This window comes from Chiloscyllium punctatum, chromosome 2 (assembly GCF_047496795.1).
Source record: "Chiloscyllium punctatum isolate Juve2018m chromosome 2, sChiPun1.3, whole genome shotgun sequence".
In the NCBI taxonomy this organism is placed as follows: Eukaryota; Metazoa; Chordata; class Chondrichthyes; order Orectolobiformes; family Hemiscylliidae; genus Chiloscyllium; species Chiloscyllium punctatum.
In genome coordinates, this window is record NC_092740.1 from 93,781,187 (window position 1) to 93,794,184 (window position 12,998).

General features: G+C 41.6%; 1 protein-coding gene across 7 annotated transcripts in view; it reads right to left on the reverse strand.

Annotated features, from left to right (window-relative positions):
• The window catches only part of agtpbp1 (ATP/GTP binding carboxypeptidase 1), a 338,830-nt gene that overhangs the window by 274,211 nt on the left and 51,621 nt on the right, over positions 1-12,998 (reverse strand). For all 7 annotated transcript variants that reach the window (XM_072585860.1, XM_072585842.1, XM_072585823.1 and 4 more), the window contains exon 2: positions 9,208-9,280. In XM_072585860.1, the coding sequence (XP_072441961.1) occupies positions 9,208-9,239 (32 nt within the window). In that variant the 5' untranslated portion in view covers positions 9,240-9,280. The remainder of the gene's footprint in view (positions 1-9,207; positions 9,281-12,998) is intronic.

The following is a 12,998-nucleotide window of genomic DNA, read 5'->3' on the forward strand; positions in this document are numbered from 1 at the left end:
GTATATTCACTTTAGAAAGTGTCTTCTGAATTTTAAAGTAAATTTTAAATACACCCACAATAAGAGACGGGCTGTTCCAAAATAGATAAATGTAGCAAATGACTATTAAATAGATACCTGAATTTTGGTTTTGACAATAATTCAAATTTAATCAATTAATTTAAATTATGCCCAGGATACTAAAACTTAATTGAGATTGGTCCGATATTGTCAATGCAATAAATTCAATGAGTGGGAATAACTCTGGAGCTATTTAAAAAAAGCGAACATTTTGAAAATTGATTAGAGCAACAAAATACAGAGGCATGGGATTAAGGGTGATTTAGCGGTTTAGATCAGAAATTGGCTAGCTGAAAGAAGACAAAGGGTGGTGGTTGATGGGAAATGTTCGTCCTGCAGTTCAGTTACTAGTGGTGTACCACAAGGATCTGTTTTGGGCCCACTGCTGTTTGTCATTTTTATAAATGACCGAGATGAGGGCGTAGAAAGATGGGTTAGTAAATTTGAGGGTGCCCTAAGGTTGGTGGAGTGGAGGACAGTACTGAAGGATGTTGCAGGTTACAGAGGGACATAGACAAGCTGCAGCGTTGGGCTGGGAGATGGCAAATGGAGTTTAATGCAGAAAAGCGTGAGGTGATTCACTTTGGAAGGAGCAACAGGAATAAAGAGTATTGGGCTAATGGTGAGATTCTTGGAAGTGTGGATGAGCAGAGAGACCTCACTGTCTATGTAAATAGATCCCTAAAAATTGCCACCCAAGTTGATAGGGTTGTTAAGAAGGCATATGGTGTATTAGCTTTTATTTGTAGAGGGATTGATTTTTGGACCCACAAGGTCATACAGAGTTGTATAAAACTCTGGTGAGGCCGCAGTTAGAGTATTGCATACAGTTCTAGTCTCAGCATTATAGGAAGGATGTGGAAGCTTTGGAAATGGTTCAGAGGAGATTTAATAGGATGTTGACTGGGATGGAGGGAAGGTCTTATGAAGAAAGGCTGAGGGGCTTGAAGCTGTTTTCATTAGAGAGAAGAAGGTTGAGAGGTGACTTAATTAAGATAACCAAAGGTTTCGATAGGATGGACAGTGACAGCCTTTTTCCTCAGATGGTGATGGCTAGCATGATAGATTTAAATTGAGGGATGACAGAAATAGGACAGATGTCAGAGATAATTTCTCTACTCAAAGAGTAGCAGGGTTGTGGAATGCACTGCCTGCAACAGTAGTAGACCTGCCAACTTTAAGGGCATTTAAATGGTCATTGGATAAACATATGGATAAAAGTGGAACAGTGTCAGATGATAGGCTTCAGATTGGTTCCACAGGTCAGTGCAATATCGAGGGCTAAAGGGCCTGTACTGCACTGTAATGTTCTATGTTCGATGTTCTATTTCAGTCCATCAAAGGGAGCCTCTGGACATATTGCACTTGAATTTCGAGAAGTATTTGATAAGGTATTTGACAGAGGTTTTCACAGGAAATACAGGCCCATGTTGTGTGAGGTAACACATTAGCCTGAATTGAGAAAGAAATAAAGAACTGCAGGTGCTAGATATCAGAGACAAAAACAGAAGTTACTGGGAAAAAAAACTCTACATCAGGAGAAAAGGCAGAGATAACATTTCCGGTTCAGTAACCCTTCTCCAAAACAGATAGTAACTAGAAAAAAGTTTGATATATATGCTGAAGATGGGGTGGAGTGAAGGGCAGAGACTAAACAATAGGTGGAGAAAGAGAGAGAAAAAGGCAAAGGAATGGAAGAATGGGGGCCATTAGTAGCTGACAATGGGTTGTTTATGATACCAGCCCATCTAATGATAGGGCCTGGTATGAGAGGGTTTGGGTAAGGACACGGGAGGTGGTGTTGAGGCCCTAAATTTATTGAACTTCATATTCAGGCCAGAAGGCTGCAGGCACAAAGTGAAAATTGAGATGTTATTCTTCCAGCTTGTGCTGAACTTCACTGGAGTACCATTGGAAACCTAAGACAGAGATGTTAGCCTGTACACATGATGCTGAGTTGAAGTGGTAGGCAACAGGAAACTCAGGCTCATGTCTGTGGACAGAATGTAGTCATCCAGTCTGCTTTTTATTTCCCTAAAGTACAGGAGACTACACTGTGGGCGAATACTGTTAGTGTTTTGATCCCTCTTAACCAGCAGACTGTATAAATAATGATTGTTTGCTTCATTCATTGCATAAATCTCAAGAAGAAAATGGACTCAAACAGGTTCAGGGACAACAGTGGCAGAGTGATAATTGACTACAAATACAACAAGTATCTCCACACATGATACTATTTTTGAATTTGCTCATATTGCTGTAAATTCTGTGGATCCCACTGGTAATCCAATTTGAAACACTTCTGAGCCATATACAATACTGTAAAAGGTTGAAGATTTGTTCAGAATCAAGGTCAGTTTTGTAAAATCACCTGCTATATTCTATTGTATGATTGTTTACGTTTACTGCTTTGAGCCTTGACAATATTCTCCACCACGGAGGCTCCCCGTCTTCATTCCTGACAAAGGGCTTTTGCCCGAAATGTCGATTATCCTGCTCCTCAGATGGTGCATGACCTGCTGTGCTTTTCCAGCACCACTCTTATCTAGACTCTGATCTCCAGCATTTGCAGTGCTCACTTTTGCCTAAGATTCATCCAAAGATGATCATCTCAAGCTAGTACCAATTATTACATCAATGTAAAACTGTTTCTCTTTTAAAGTACATTCTTCTAAGCAAAATTGTTCATTTGTTGCCAAGCAGGGGTAAATTAGGAGCAATGTCGTACTACAGGCCCATTACCACTAAGCTATGGAATTTATACACTTTCCAAAATAATTCAATATAAATCTTTATACAGTAACATAAATTGGAACTTTAGAACTTTGAGTCTCTAACCTTTAACATGATTATGCTTTATCTTTTGCGTCAACTCTAGCTAGTCATATTATCCCTGTAGTCAATAATGCCCCAGAATCCATCAACCATTATCATGAACGGAGAGTGTGTATAGGGTATAAGCAGGTAGGGAAAGAGTTAAGTTCTGAGTTTTGTGAAATAAAAGGTTCAACTTAGCATGACTCAGATCAGATAAGAACTTGCAGTTAACAATGGGGTGCTGAGGCATGGGTAACAAGGTGGAAAAGCATTCATTATGTACAGCTATTTAACAAGATGAGGTAGCATTCAGAAGGTGAGGTCAGTTTAACAAAGTAAACAGTATTCATTACGTGAAGCCAGTTATTCATTGTGTAACAGCAGATGGCTTAATTTTTAGTATTGACACTTGCTGATTGGAACAGTCACCCAATCAATATGCATGTTGCCTTATCTGGATGCTCCTCCCTGTAAAATGACCATATAGCTAATTGAGAAACTGCTGTTCCAGAGAAGACTGAACTCATATCCCTGTGCACACAGGCGATCATTCTCTCTTCCTCCAGGGCCCAGAATAAAGGTTGATAGATTTGCTGCCTCACAGCACTAGGGACATGGGTTCAATTCCCGCCTCAGGCAACTGTCTGTGTGGAGTTTGCATATACTCCCTGTTTCTGGGTGGGTTTCCTCCGGGTGCTCCGGTTTTCCCCCACAGTCCAATATGTGCAGGTCAGTTGAATTAGCCATAGTGTTAGGTGCATTACTCAGGGGTAAAGGTAGGGGAATGGGTCTGGGTGGCTTGCTCTTCGAGGGTCGGTGTGGACTCATTGGGCCAAAGGGCCTGTTTCCACACTGTGGGGAACCTAATCTAATTTAATCACGAAGGAGGTAAAACTACACTGTGTCTTTGAGCACTTTGCTTTGACTTGGGAGGGGGGGGCGGAATAAGACGACAGAATTACTAGATTATTGAAAATCCATGATTCTATCAAGTAGGGAATTCTCAAGATATTTTGGAATGTTCTTTGCATGTTGAAATTTTTCTTCATCTCAGCCTTGAATAAATATCAAAAGAATCACAGATTTCTTATAGTGCAGAAAGAGGCTATACGGCCCAGCAAGTCCACACTGACTCTCGAAATAACATCCCAACTAGACCCACCCCTCTTATTCTATACCTGTAACCGTGCATTTCCCATGGCTAATTCGCCTAGCCTGCATATCCATGGACACTACAAGCAATTTAGCACAGCTAATCCAACTAACCTGTACATCTTTGGACTGTAGGTAGAAGCTAGAGCACTGCAAAGAAAACCATGCAGACACACTGAGAACACAAGGAGAATGTGCAAACTCTACACAGACAGCTTCATAAGAGTGGTATCGAACCAGGTCCCTGGACAATGAGGCAGCTTTGCTTACCACTGAGCCAATTGGATTAGAAAGAATTATATTGTTACCCAGATTAAAATTTAGCAAGGAATGAGGGTAAGGTTAGCTTATGTGCACTGGAAATGTGTTCAGCAGAAATGATGATTGACCAGCAATGGCAGACATTTAAGAAAGTAGTTCATGAATCACAATAATCAAATATACCAACGGGAAGGAGGATTCTAGAAAAGGGTTAAAACAGGCAATGGCTAACAAAGGAAGTCAAGGATAGTATCGAATTGAAAGAAAAACACATACAAAGTTCAATGTTTGTGGTAAGCCAGAGAATGAACAATGACAATCACTTAAAGAAAAGGTACCATGGAAATGAATGGGGCTAAACAGAGTTAAGTCCTCTGGACCTCATGGGTTGCATCTTAGGTCATTAAAGACAACAGCTATAGAGATAGTTAATGCATTAGTAGTAATTTGCCAGCAATCCTTAAGATTCTAGAAAATGATTTGGATGTGAGCATAAGAGGTATAGTTGGTAAGTTTGCAGATGACACCAAAATTGGAGGTGTAGTGGACAGCGGAGAATGTTACCTCAGATTACAACAAACTCTTGATCAGATGAGCCAATGGGCTGAGAAGTGGCAAATGGAGTTAGATAAATGTGAAGTGCTGCATTTTGGGAAAGCAAATCTTAGCAGGACTTATACACTTAATGGTGAGGTCCTAGGTCCTACTGGCTAAAGAGACCTTGGAGTGCAGCTCCTTGAAAGGTAGGAAAGGAAGGAAAGACTACTTCATAAAAGCACATTAAATTAGAAGTACAAATTACTGTGTTCTTGGACAGATTTTTAATCACAGGTAAATAGGATAGTGAAGAAGGCGTTTGGTACGCTTTCCTTTTTTAGGTCAGCGTATTGAGTACAGGAGTTGGGAGGTCATATTGCGGCTGTACAGGACATTGGTTAGGCCACTGTTGGAATATTGCGTGCAATTCTGGTCTCCTTCCTATCGGAAAGATGTTATGAAACCTGAAAGGGTTCAGAAAAGATTTATAAGGATGTTGTCAGAGTTGGAGGATCTGAGCTACAGGGGGAAGCTGAACAGGCTGGCGCTGTTTTCCCTGGAGCGTTGGAGGCTGAGGGGTGACCTTATAGAAGTTTACAAAATTATGAGGGGCATGGATAGGGTAAATCGACAAAATCTTTTCCCTGGGGTGGGGGGCGTGGGTTTAGGGTGAAGAGGAGAAAGATATAAAAAAGACCCAAAGGACAACGTTTTCACGCAGAGGGTGGTACGCATATGGAATGAGCTGTCAGAGAAAGTGGTGGAGGCTAGTACAATTACAACATTTAAAAGACATCTGGATGGGCATATGAATAGGAAGGATTTGGAGGGATATGGGCCGAGTGCTGGCAGGTGGGACTAGATTGGGTTGGGATACCTGGTTGGCATGGACAAGTTGGACCGAAGGATGTGTTTCTGTGCTGAACATCTCTCGGACTCTAAAAGTATGAGAGGGTTAGAAGACTGCCAGCGTAAAACCCTTATTCAAACATGAAGGGAGACAATAATCAGATAATTGGAGGCTAGCCACCTTAACATTTGTGATTCAGATTGTGCTTGTGCGTTTTAAACAATAAAATATTAGAGCATTTAGAAATATGTTTATGTAAATCATACTAAATGATCATGGCTTCACGAAGAGGAAGTCATGCCTGACAAATTGGTCAGAATTATTTGAGGTAAAAAGCAGAATACATAGAGAGGAACCAGTTCATGTAATATTTGCAATTCCAAAAGGTGTTCAATAAGATACTACATGTAAGGCTATTTAATAAAGCCAAAGTCCCATGTTTGGGAGGTAGTATATTGACATGGATACAAATTGGCTGACTAAAAGAAAACAGAGTTGGGATAAGGAAGGCATTTTCAGGAAGCCAACCTGAAACTTTGGAATGCCACAAGATTAGTGCTGGGGCCACGATTATTTACAAAATATATATCAATTACTTGGATGAGGGGAGTGCATGTTCTTCGCCAAGTTTGTGGATGAAACAAAAATAGGTGGGGAGACAAGCAGTGAGGACACTGCAAACAATCTTCAGAGGGGTTTAGACCGGAAGAATAGAACACCTGTCTATTAAATGGAGAAAGAATGCAAAAAGCTACAAAAGAGCGCTTTGGCGGTCATTAAGCATGTATTGCTAAAATGTAACATGCAGGTTCAGCCAATAATAATATGCAAGGCAAATAGAATTTGGCTTTTATTTCAAAGGGAATGAAGTAAACAAGTTACAAAATAAACATATTGCTAAAACTATACAGGGCAATAGTCAGCCTAAAACTGGAAGCGTTTTGGGCTCCAAGAATGAGGAGCATCCTTACTGAAACATTTAATACTGTAAAGGGTTTGACAGTTTAGATTCCATGATGTTGTGGGAGAGTCTAGGACCAGACGTTATAATCGGAGTAAGGGGCTGCCTACTTCAGACAGAGGTGAGGATGAATTTCTGCTCTTGGAGGGGAATAAATCTGTGGTATTTTTTATTGCAGTACGCTCCTGAGGTTGTGTTGTTACCCATGTTCAACTCCGAGGAATTTCACTTCTAGGTTAATTATGGGGAAATAACAAAAAAATGGAGTTGAAAATGATCAGATCAACCATGGTCTCACTGAATGGCATTGCAGACTTGATGGGCCAATTGGCTGACTTGTGTTCCTATGTTTATGATTTTATGAAGATCATATGTTAAATAGTGTGCAATTTTGATCTTATTTAAGAAAGAATTTAAGTGCATTAGAGGAAGCTCAAACAAAGTATAATGAATTAATATCTGGACTGAGGAGTCTTATGAAAATAAATTGAACATGCTGGGCTTGTTTTCACAGGAGGCTTGAAGAATAAGGGGTGATTTGACAGAAGTATATATGATCCTGAAAAATCCCCACAAGGTGGATGTGGAAAGGATGTTTCCTCTTATGGACGAATCCAGAACTTGAGGGTACTGACTGAAAATTAGTGGTCACCTTATCAGGGTCAAACAGAGCATTCTTTTTTTTCTCAGAGTGTCATATTTGACTTGGGAACTCTTTGTCTTAGAAGGTAGTAAAAGCAGTATCATCAAGTTTTTAATAAGGCAGAGGAAAATTAGTTCCCTTGCTAACTATAATCTGAGGTTATCAATGGTAGATGAGAAGTAGAATTCAAAAAAGAATTGATTTGTGAAGCAAGCTCAAAAAGGATCAAACTGGACTAATTCTGCTCTTATTTTGTATGCTCATACCTTCTCCCTGCAGAGGGCAGGTCCCTGCTTGTATCAATTTGAGTGAGCATTATTGAACTAAATTATGAGCCCAATAATTATGGTGATTTGATTGTTCATGGGACTGTTCAGCAAGTACTACCCAATCATGGAATCAAATCTCAATTACATTGAGCACAAACAGCTCCCAAAACTTGAAAGGAACCTTAGAATATTAGAATTTACGTAATACAATAAATTCTGACTGTCATCGCCCACAAACTAGGTTTTCAATATCTGGTAGTGGCAAGTAGTAGGTCATGAATAATTCAGCTCATCTTTTTTGACGAGACCAAGAGCTTAGTGGATAGCCGATTATCAATGGATACAGTAAGAATTGCAGATGTTGAAGAGTCAGAGTGGATAAATAGTTGAGCTGGAAAAGCACAGCAAGTCAAGCAGCATCAGGAGAGGAAGGGAATTGATATTTCAAGTCAAGACCTGTCATCAGGATTGGGGGAGGGTAAGGGGGCTGCAAAATAAAGAGGGAGGGAGGGGTTGGGCTGAAAGAAAAATTGGGTGGGATGGTGATAGATGGGTGCAGTTAGCAGCTGACTAGGGTAAGTCAGTGGGAAGGAAGGATAAAATGGATAGATGAGAAGGAAGACAACAGATAGGGTCAGGTTAAGGGGCAGGGTGGAGAGGGAGGGCTGGACCTGGGATGAGGTGGAGGGGGTGGGGAGATTTGGAAGATGGTGAATTCTGTGCACAGGTCATATGGTTGCAGGCTCACGTGGCAGAAGATGAGGTGTTCCTCCTCTAGTACATGTTGCTTCGTGTTGACGGTGGAAGCGGCCAAGGTGGACATGTCGTCGGGCGAGTGGGAAAGGAAGTTGAAATCGATGGAAACCGTAAGGTGTGGTTGATTGGTGGGTACAGACCATAAATATTTCCTGAACCGATTCCCAAGTTTGCACTTCGTCTCTTCGATTGTAAGATACCCTGCAAGGACTGTGAAACACACTACATAGGACAAAGAGGAACAAAACTGACTATATGAGTGCACGGACATCAGATCGCCACAACCGGTACTCTCTCATTTCCAAATACACAGACAATGAAGGATATGTATTCAACTGGGACAATGTAGCCATCTTAGCACAGGCTAGAGACACGCAAGAGAATTCGTTCAGTTCTGGTTGGAGTGCCAGGCTTCAATCAATAAACACATTGAACTGAACCCCATATACAACCCACTCAGATATAGAACCAGAAGTACCAAAAAACGGCGACACACAAATACCAGGCTGGACAGACCACCAACACCGTATCGAAGACACACCGATGATGTCACTCGCAACACGACGAAACGTCTGCAGAAAACCAGACCAGCTCGATGAACAAATCTACGACCTCATCTACAACCCCAGCCACAAATCTTCGCAAAAATTCAATAGATTATTCTTTAGAATCTAATTATGTGAAGCAAATGTGACCAAGGTGAGGTACAGATCGACCATGCTTTTCACTTGAGACGTTAATTGGACTAATTGTGTTGCCATAATTATAACATTAGTAAGCTTTGTGTATTTCGATCGGATGATGTGTGCAATCAACCTTTAACCTATAGCTTGAATGACAAGAACAAAGCTAGTTGTTATTACGTCATTAAAATTATCAGTCTGCTTTCTCATCTACTCACCCTTTTTCTGTTGACACTTTGACTTTATTCATTTTGGATAAAATTCCTCTTTCACTTTGCCATTTCAAACAATCTGAAATTCAAACATATATATATATAAAATTAACATACAAATGTTGTTAATAATGTTTTAAAGCTTTCCTTAAAATGTTTAAAACTTTTTTTAAGACAAGTATTAAGACAAGCGCTTCACAGGAGGCTCCCAAGCACTGAGGATGTCACCTAGACAGGGGACGAAATGTTTGCAACACAAATTCCCAGCTCAGCGAACAGAACCACAACAACGAGCACCCGAGCTACAAATCTTCTCCCAAACTTTGAACAAGTATTATGCTGGCAAGTGCTCTCCTGTTCTATTTTTCACTGCCTGGATTCCAGAAGGTAAAACTGACAGCTGGTTTCCAAATCACTATACTTGGTGTTACTTAGGGTAAAGAGCCAGAAGATTGTGGTCCACACTGCGACCAACAGCACAGGTAGAAAGAGGATTGAGGTCCTGAAAGTAGAATTTAGGGATCTAGTCAAGTGCCTGAAAAGTACAACACAAAGGTATGGGTACAGTGGCTCAGTGATTAGCATTGCTGTCTCACAGCACCAGAGATCTGGGTTCAACTCCCACCTCGTGTGACTGCGCAAACTCCACACAGACATTCTCCCAGTGTCTGCTTGGGTTTCCTCTGTGTGCTCCAGTTTCCTCCCACAACCCAAAGATGTGGGTCAAGTGAATTGGCCATGCTAAATTGCCCATTGTATTAGGCACATTAGTCAATGGGAAATGGGTCTGGGTGGGTTACTTTTCAAAGAGTCAGTGTGGACTTGTTGGGCCAAATGGCCTGTTTTTACACTGTATGGAATCTAATCTAAAGCCTTAATCTCTAATGCTCCAAGTATCAAATGCTACAAAGCACAGAAACAGGATTTCTGAGTAAATGAACAGATGGCTGAAAAACCAGTGCAGGAGGAAGTTCTGGAGAATTGAGACTAGTTCTCCGGCAAGTGAGATTTGTACAAAGAGGATGAGCTACACTTTAGCAGGATTGAAACTAACCTTGCAGAGAGGTTTGGTGGTGATGTTCAGAAGATAGAATTATTAGAGGGAATCAGAATGGAAGAAACTAAGCTCATTATGGGAAATAGAAAACCTGTAAAAGAAAGAGGAAAGCAGCAGAAACAAGGTCCAGAGTCAACAAAGAATAAAATTACATATGTAATGTTAAAAAGGCAGAATTAAAAACAGTCAAAATGCAAAGAGCACTTCCAACTTGATAGATGAATTGATGGTGCTTGTACAAGTAAAATGATTAGATTAGATTACTTACAGTGTGGAAACAGGCCCTTCGGCCCAACAAGTCCACACCGCCCCGCCGAAGCGTAACCCACCCATACCCCTACAGCGACATCTACCCCTTACCTAACACTACGGGCAATTTAGCATAGCCAATTCACCTGACCTGCACATCTTTGGACTGTGGGAGGAAACCGGAGCACCCGGAGGAAACCCACGCAGACACGGGGAGAACGTGCAAACTCCACACAGTCAGTCGCCTGAGGCAGGAATTGAACACGGGTCTCTGGCGCTGTGAGGCAGCAGTGCTAACCACTGTGCCACCGTGCCGCCCACAACATGGTTTAATGGTTGTAGGTGAGCAAGACTGGTAACGGTCTGCATCGGACAGTACTGGAACTGGTATCCTAGGGGGTGCTTTTGCTAACATTGTTGGGAGGGTTTAAACTAATGTGGCAGATGGGTGGGAACCAAATAAGGAGGTTAGTGGACAGTAAGGAGGTGGTAAATAAAGCCTGTAAGGAACTAGATAAGGAAGTCAGTGTGACTAAGGGAAAGAGTAGGCAGGGAGCAGCTGATGAATGCAAAGAGACAGGTGATCTGAGGTGCATTTGCTTTAATGCAAGAAGTGTAGTAGGTCAGGCAGAAAAACTTAGGACTTGGATTAGTACCTAGGAGTGTGTGTTACTGCTATTACTGAGTCTTGGTTGAGGGAAGGGCATGATTGGCAACTAGATATCTCAGGATAAAAGGTGCTTCCAGCAGATTGAGAGAGGTAAATGAAGTGGAGGAATTGCATTACTGGTCAGATAAGATATCGCAGCTAAGTTGAAGGAGGGCACTATGGAGGACTCGAGCAGTGAGGCAATATGGGCAGAGCTGAGAAATAGGAAGGGTGTGGTTACAATGTGCAGAACATGTCCTTATGCATAAGTCACTGAAAATTGGCATGCAAGCACAACAAACAATGTGAAAGGTAAAAAGTATGTTAATCTTTATCGCAAGAGGATTTGAATACAAGAGCAAAACTTCCTCAGGTTGAACTAAACACTGGTCAGACTGCACATAGAATATGTGCACAGTTAAGGAAGGATATACTTGCAACAGAGGGAGTATAGTGAAGATTCATCAGACCGATCCTGGCTCTGAACAAGGATTGAAAAAACTGGGCCTATATTCAGTTTAGAAAGTTTAAACACAATATCAAGATACATACAAAATTCTGAATAGGATAGACAGATAGGCAATTGGCTGTGGGATCTAGAACAGGGAAAAAAATATCAGAATAAAAGACAAGTTATTTAGGACTGTTATGAAAAGGGACTTCTTGAGTTAGAGGGTGGTGACCCTTTGGAATTTTCTACCTGAGGCAGTGGAAGCTCAATCACGAAGGAAATTCAAGATATAATCATATATTTCTTGTAATACAGAAGAACCTCGATTGTCTGGCATTCAATTATCCGAATATCAGATTAACAAGCAAGATTGCAAGGTCCTGATGCTTGGCTAAACTATTCATCCGGCATTCGATTATCCATAATTCGATTAACTGAACAATACACTCCCTGCCTGTGTCCTTCAGATAATCTGTAAAGACATCCAAGAGTATATGGACAATGTGGGCCTACTGTGTGATCTAGAATATGGAGCAGGCAGGAGGGGGGGTAAGAAGCCTTTTCCTGCTTGTATACCTCCACTTTTATAACTGTTCATAACCCATGGTGTGTTGCATCCTTGGTGCCAGGATCAAGGATATCTGAGAGAGGGTGCAGAATGTTCTCAAAGGAGAGAGGAACCAGCAGGATGAATGAGTGGCTGACGAGCTGGTGCATGAGAGAAGGGTTCACATTTTTAGATCATTGGAAGCTCTTCTGGGGTAGAGGTGATCTGTCCAAGAAGGACGCATTGCACCCGAATTGGAAGAGGACTAATATACTGGCAGGGAGATTTGCTAGTGTTGCTCGGGAGGATTTAAACTCGTAAGGTGTGGGGGTGGTGGGACCCAGGGTGATATTGCAAAAAGAGATCAATCGGAGACTGGGACAGTTGAGAAAAGAAGTGAGTCAAACAGTCAGGGCAGACAGGGGGAAGCAGTGAACAAGGTAGGACTGATAAATTCACCTGCTTTTACTTCAATGCAAGATACCTAACAGGGAAGGCAGATGAACTCAGGGCATGGTTAGGAACATGGGACTTAGATATCATGGCAATTACAGAACAAAGAACAAAGAAAATTACAGCACAGGAACAGTCCCTTTGGCCATCCAAGCCGGCACTGATCCAGATCCTCTATCTAAACCTATTTTCCAAGGATCTGTATGCCTCTGTTCACTGCCTATTCTTGTATCTGTTCAGACACATCTGAAATGATGCTATCGTGCCTGCCTCTATCAACTCCACTGGCAATGCATTCCAGGCACCCACCACCCTCTGCGTAAAGAGCTTTCCACGCATAGTTTCCTTTCCCCACTCACTTTGAAATCGTGACCCCTAGTCTCCCACTCTG